The sequence below is a fragment of the Kryptolebias marmoratus genome, linkage group LG1 (assembly GCF_001649575.2).
Source record: "Kryptolebias marmoratus isolate JLee-2015 linkage group LG1, ASM164957v2, whole genome shotgun sequence".
Taxonomy (NCBI): domain Eukaryota; kingdom Metazoa; phylum Chordata; class Actinopteri; order Cyprinodontiformes; family Rivulidae; genus Kryptolebias; species Kryptolebias marmoratus.
This window is the reverse complement of record NC_051430.1, coordinates 34,836,694-34,843,436: the sequence shown is the minus strand read 5'-3', so window position 1 is coordinate 34,843,436 and position 6,743 is coordinate 34,836,694. Positions and strand designations below refer to the sequence as shown.

General features: G+C 43.0%; 2 protein-coding genes across 2 annotated transcripts in view; both read left to right on the top strand.

Moving 5' to 3' along the window:
* Positions 1 to 392, top strand: part of LOC108244977 (angiopoietin-related protein 5-like) — a 19,249-nt gene extending 18,857 nt beyond the window's left edge. The window contains exons 7-8 of the mRNA XM_017431551.3: positions 1 to 182; positions 283 to 392. Coding sequence (XP_017287040.1) covers positions 1 to 182; positions 283 to 392 — 292 coding nt within the window. The remainder of the gene's footprint in view (positions 183 to 282) is intronic.
* A 4,792-nt stretch (positions 393 to 5,184) lies between these two features.
* Positions 5,185 to 6,743, top strand: part of LOC108244990 (anoctamin-4) — a 56,711-nt gene continuing 55,152 nt past the window's right edge. Inside the window, exon 1 of the mRNA XM_017431591.3 lies at positions 5,185 to 5,584. Within this exon, the coding sequence (XP_017287080.1) occupies positions 5,377 to 5,584 (208 nt within the window). The 5' untranslated portion in view covers positions 5,185 to 5,376. The remainder of the gene's footprint in view (positions 5,585 to 6,743) is intronic.

The window sequence follows — 6,743 nt, the reverse complement described above, 5'->3', positions numbered from 1 at the left end:
CCATTGGCTCGGTCTGAAGAAAGTTTTTGCTCTGACCAAAAAAAAATCCAAAAAGTGGACTTTGAGAGTGGACCTGTGGGACCATGAAGAGGGTACTGCTTTCGCAGAGTACAAGAACTTCAGACTGGGAAATGAGAAATCAGCTTTCAAGCTGCATGTTGGGAAATACAGCGGAAACGCAGGTACTCCATTAATTTGCATGAAAGTATTAATGGGAAAAGACACACCACTATTTGAAAACTAGGAACTTTACTAACAGTTCTTCATATACTTTGATAAAAGGTGACGCCATCCGCGGAGCCTATCCTGGCATCGACCAAAACGGCTTTGGCTTCAGCACCGTTGACCGGGACAACGATGGCTGCTCTCCGTGCNGTTTGATAAAAAGGTGAAATCTCTGCTAAAATCTTGTGTTTTGAATCAACATTCATAGAAACTAATTCATGTCATTTCAGTGAGTCATCATGGTTGTGCCCTGAGTCCAAATACATGTCATATACACATTCAAGCCACTTGTTTTAAATAAATGCTTCTATTTTAATTCAGTTTTGGTCTTCATTGTAACTGATGTGCAGGGGGACAATGAGGGGTTGACCTCTGGATGTTTTTAAAGTCTGGCTACAGTCCTGATTAGGACTTGTTGAACATGGAGCAAAGTTTGATAGTAGACAGAACAGTACAAAGTGCAATATGTTTAACCCTCCTGCAGCCCTCGAAAGAGAGAAATAAGAGAGGTAGAGAAGCCCTTGTAACTTTGGGTTAAAAAGAGTGGAAAAACCTAGTTGCAATAAAAAGATTCACCTCCAAACACATATAGTGCATATAAGACAGAGCAGCTGATCATTCTAATGCAATATCTGATAACAAAAAAAGAATCAAACATCAAAACGTATATCTGATCACTCTTACCTCAGCAGGTTTTTATTTGGAGAAAATGCATCGAATCTGTTGAAAGAGTTTGCCATACTCCAGTTAAGTTTGCTGAAATTGGATCTAATCTTCTTTATAAATATATCTCCATGCTCTAAAAGGCAGAGCTCCGTCCTCTGTGGAGAGCCGAGTCTCAGACTTTAAACAAAGTCCTCCATCGGGCCAGGCTCCGCCTCTCCACCGAGTTTCAGGACAAACAGAAAAGCGACGGTGGAGCGAGGCCTAAAACTCTCTCCACTGTCAAACTACAAGCCGATCCATGACAACCGGACATCTTTGGGATCTGATCATAAGTGAATCAGCTGTTGTTGAGGCTGTAAAGGGCAAATGTAACTGAAACATTATGATTATCAGTGTCAGATAAAACATGTGAAAGCTACATGGAACCAAGAGCTGCTACCTTCTGCTGGAGGGCGTGGTCTCGGCAGTGCAGCAATTTTCAAGAGTTTCCTTCCAGCTTCCATCCATCTGAAGGCCAAAGTGACCACTTGTTTTGTTTTTTTTGCTCACCTCAAGTTTTTCCAGCTGCACCACAGGACAAATAATTTGTTGCTGCAGGCAGGACGTCTGTTCCCCTTGCTTGAAGAGAAGCTGAACACTGACAGAGGTCAGTGGCTTCCAGAGGACAGGTACAGTATGCAACTGAGGAAAGTGCATGCAAACAAGTTGTTGAGAAAATCGAAGTTTTAGTATTCACTCCTTTCAGAGGAATCTCACCTGACCACTTAGTTTCTCTCATCAGATCTTTTGATGTTGCAGAAAAGACGGACACACAAAACGAGTCCAAAACAAACATACATTTATTTAAACATTCAGCTGAATGGAGACAACAACTCACCAACACGAAGCAACAGCAACACGTTCCCAGTTGTGTCTGAAGTGATAACTCCTTCACTTCTTTTTATGCTATAAAGCATACGATCATATCATGATGTTCTGGAACCTTCCGCCTCCCTCACCCCACAGACACGCTGTTCTTAGTGATTATTCTATCATAAGCTAATCGTGAACTCATTTCAGCAATCAAATCATTTTAGTGACATTGAAGTTTGTTTACATTTATCGTAACCTACTTTTAACAATCAGATAATTTTAGCAAAGTTGGTTTATATTCTATCATTGGCTAAGCATGACCTTATTTCTTAGCAACCAAAGTATTTTGATTATATTGTACAGTTTGAACTACATTACCATTTAGTATTTATCCAAGCTTTACATGTTTGTACCTTTGAGAGATCCCTTTGAATGAAACAGTTTCACAGAAATAAGAAATGAACACAAACCATTCTTTACAAAGTTAAACCCAGATTTAAGTCAAGCCCTATACATTCCTAGATCATTTGAGCAACAATCCCCAGTCACGCCCAGAGTCCCGCTCTAGCAGACACTAGCCTATTCACACAGAAGCTCCAACACCTACCCCCTCTACACCATAAACCTCGCATTGTCATCGTCCTCCCCCCCCATCCCAGGCTGGATTTCACAGAACAGCCAACCAGGTGAAAAGGGAGCTGGAGAAGCTACTCAACCGGATCAAGGCCACTGGACCAAATGGCATCAGCCCCCACTTGCTGAAGTCCTGCGCCAGTCAGCTATGTCTGCGTACTTAATGCTGTGGACAACCTGCCCATAAAGATCAGTCCCACAGCTCTTATTGGCTCACATCTTTCATTATCAAGATCATGGAGAAACTTGTACTCGTCGACTTGTAAAGTGCTTTGAGTGGTTTGGTTGGCTAGAAAGTTACCATATAAGTACAGTCCATTTACCTTTACCATCTAGAGATACTTCAGACAACTTAAACAAGCGGAAAGCCTTTGTTTGCAATTTGCATGTGGGTATGGATGTTGCTAAAGTATACCTGCTGAAGAGGGCGTACTCTTGGCTAAACAGATTCAATAATACCACAATCCATATTTATGTTTTTCAACTTAAAAAAAAAGAAAACAGAAAGATGATGCCACCACAGCAAACCTGTCGAGACTCACGGGAGCAAACAAGAGGACAAAGTTATCTTGATGCAGATACAAGATATTTTATGTTTTTGTGTCCTAATATATCTATATGTGAATTAATTAGCATATATATTTAAAAGCTCATTTGAGTCTGACTCAGATGAGCTTTCAATCAAATTAAAAATCTAATTAAATCCCATGTTGCAAGTCAACAAAGTAAAAGATTTACTCAAACTTTCAGAGGGGTCTCTGTGGTTTTAAACTGTGGCTCTGTGTTGTGAAGTATTTCAGACCCTCCGGGATTCCGTGATGTTGCGATCGCAACTATTAACGCAAAATCAAGCACACCCTGCGAAATCGCAACTTTTTGCAACTTTGTCCAAAACACCGCAACTTTAACCAAAATAAGCCCAAATAACTCAGGAAGAAGACGCGTGACGTCACTTCCTGTTAACATCAGAATGCCGGGAGCGTGCAGGAGCAGCGACCGAAGCCAAAATGTGCGCTAATGCTTCACATTTGCCCACAAAGATTTCAGCAAACCAGTTTCCTCCCCAGCTGCAGCTGTTTTGCACGTCCTGNTTTTAGGAAAATGCCCCGCAAAATCCTGGAGGGACTGATTTTTGAGTGCGATATCTTTGCCTAAACTTTTGTCTGAACCAGTTGGTGTTAACCTCGTTTTTCTGTCCTGCATGTTGCAGTTGTTTTCCTGCTCCTCAGCACTTCTAGTTTTAGATTAATTTTAGTTAATCCACATCTCCTGAAAATATCCTGGGTTTGCTGAACCTTCTTTGTCGTACAGGCCTCTGGAGGGAAGCGCAGACAAATAGAAGATAAAATTGGGTAAAAAAGGAAAAAGACACCCAAACTATGTCCTAATACTGACAGACCCAAAAGTGCAAACAAATCGGGTATTTTTGGACAAATGGTTGTGAAACTGGCAGGGCAGGAAGGTAAGTGTAACACCTGAGGTCAGCTCCTCTATTTAATGATGGTTTTTCCAGTTTTTCTGCATGTCCTCTGCTTTCTTTTCTACTCCTGTCACAAACAGGCCTTCTTCTCTGAACTCCTGTCCTCTGGTGTTTTATGGATCTCCTGTTTTGTGCCAAAATGTGAAGCATTAGCGGCCATTTTCTGATCACCTGCAGAGATCTGACCTCCAGTGGAGACCTGCAGCACCACGCTCCGCTGCGCCCTCTGGTGGGAAACTGCAAAACTGCAAAGTGAAGTGAAGGAACCACCACACAGACACACAACCTCCAATTCCTGACAGAGTTAAAAATATTGAAAAGAACTCGAGATTTGTGACAGTTTACAGAGATCATGTTGGACAGGAAGACAAATTTAAGAATGACAGCTCACAATAAGGTTTTGTATAATGTTTGCATATTATCTGACTCCAGAAGTCCCAGAAAAAGATCATTTTGAATGAATTTTGTTTTTTAGGAAGCAAGTCACAAGCACAAAGCACACAGTGTCTGTCCCGACAATCACTCCACTCCCAAGACACTAAAGTACCAGATATATTTATTGTCAAATCAGCCCATGACATAAAAGAAAGCACAGACACAACTGAGTCAGGATTACTTTGGGTAGAAATCATTCAAAACTACAAAGAGTTGACACAGTTAAAAAGGGTTCAATAGACCCTACTATTACTAGATGTGGGTTTAAGGAAAACTTTATTATGAAAGTCTTTTATACGCTGACTGCTATGTTCTAATATTTTTGGAAGTATGATTTATTTGGGCGACAAGGCTGTCACAGTTTCAGTTCAACAGCAGATGTCACCAGTGAGCAATGAATGAAGCACCGAGTGATGAACCTTCGATCAAAGCAACGGGCTGGAAAGCCTCATTGCTTCATGAGGCTTCATTGCTGCTGATTTGTGTCTCTCTAGTGGTGAAAACATGAAAGACATGAAGTGATGAAAATTCACTTCATTTTTATTCATCCAGTAACAATTTACAACAGAAAGTTTGCAAAGAGAAAAATCCCACTGAGCATCAACAGGAACATTTTCCACAAAGTCNAAATAAAGCACCTTTTGAGAATGTCAATGTTTGTTGGGAATTATCTTACAAAACTAGGAAGGAGTTTTGGTTTCGATATTAAAAGTTATGGTTGTTTATTGATTTTAGTGAGAAAAAAAAAAAATCGCAACTTTTAGGAAAATGCCCCGCGAAATCCTGCAGGAATTGATATTTGAGTGGTCAGTTTCCCCCACAGGCCCGCAGTCAGTTCAGCACTGCGAACTGACCGAGTGGAGAGAAGCGGCCCCGCCTGCAGTCGCGCGTAAAAGTCCGCAACATGCACGCGCGGCACGAGCCGAGAGGAGCTGGCGTGATGGAGGTGAGGTGAGCCGGTGCAGGTGAACGCCGTTCCCAGATTCCTGCGTTGCAGCGGGAGGGGGTGGGGTGCAGGAGCCAGATACCATCATGCGTAATAATATAAGCGAGCCGTGAGGAGGAAGAGGAGGAGGAGGAGGAGGATGCTGGATCATGATGAGGCAGGAGGCGACGTGCGACTGGTCCAGCAGCAGATCACAGATATGAAGATCCAGGCTGGGAGTGAACACGTCGGCTGCAGCAAGGTGGCGGAGAGTCCCGAGCAGCAGGTCGTCCTGCAGCGGCAGGAGGACGGGCTGCGGCCGCGGAGCCCCCACCGCGCCGCCACGCGCCTCTCCTCCGGATCCGCAGGTACAGGCATCCCCTGCGCGGCTCGTGGACCACACACATGCATGCATGTCCACTTATTTCTCAAACGAGCGGACAATGGGACTCCTTTCTTCAACAGAACGGACAGAAATGAAACTGAAGAGTTTTGCATGTGTCAGAATATATAATTACCTCCTGAGTGCCAAATAATCTGAGACTGAGGATGCTGTTTTCTCAAACATCACTGGAGTGTGCTGTAATTCATTCATCTGATCATAAATTATGGATAACTCTGAAACTCATGCTTCCAGTGTAGCTGTGGAAACAAAATCTGCAAGTTTATCCCCAAACAGTGAATCAAGCTGAAAACAAGCTAAGCAGTGTTTGCATGCAGCTGTGGGTGTTAGATTAATGAAGAATAAGGAGAAGAGTTATTGGTGATTTTCAGTTCTGTTGCTGTTACTCCTGCATGTGCTGATTGACGGGGACACAGAGAAAGTCCTGCGCTGACAAAATCAAGGACTCAGAGCAAAACCCAAGCTCGATGAAGGGTAAAGGAAGACAAAAATAGACATTCTGATGTAAAAAGTGTAGAAATGAGAGCAATAAGAACAGCTTGTTTGCAGACTTGTTTTTTGAAATGTTTAGCCAGATCAAACATTAGCTTTTTTGTTAGTTAAAACTTACATCATCACTCAAAAGTACTATTAGTACTTGTCAAGTAGGCTTCTCCAGGTTATTGTCTGGGTCCCTGTGACACTAGGGCTGCTCGATTATAGACAAAATAATACGCATGATTCTTTTGTTTGATTACCTTCTTGTTGACCTTTCACTTAAAATAACTGACAAAGTATTTATTTAAATGTAGGGCACCAGTCCCTGGATAGGTCGCAAGTTCATCACGGGGCTAACCCCCACCCTCAACCCCAAAAAGAAAAAAAAGTTCATTGAATCCAACAATTCAAGCTCTCGATTTACCGGTCGATCTACGTTCCTACCCTCATCTGTGGTCACGAGCTTTGGGTAGTGACCGAAAGAACGAGATCGCGAATACAAGCGGCTGAAATTAGTTTCCTCCGCAGGGTGTCTGGGCTCTCCCTTAGAGATCGGGTGAGAAGCTCGGTCATCCGGGAGGGACTCAGAGTAGAGCCGCTGCTCCTCCACGTGGAGAGGAGCCAGTTGAGGTGGCTCGGGCATCTGG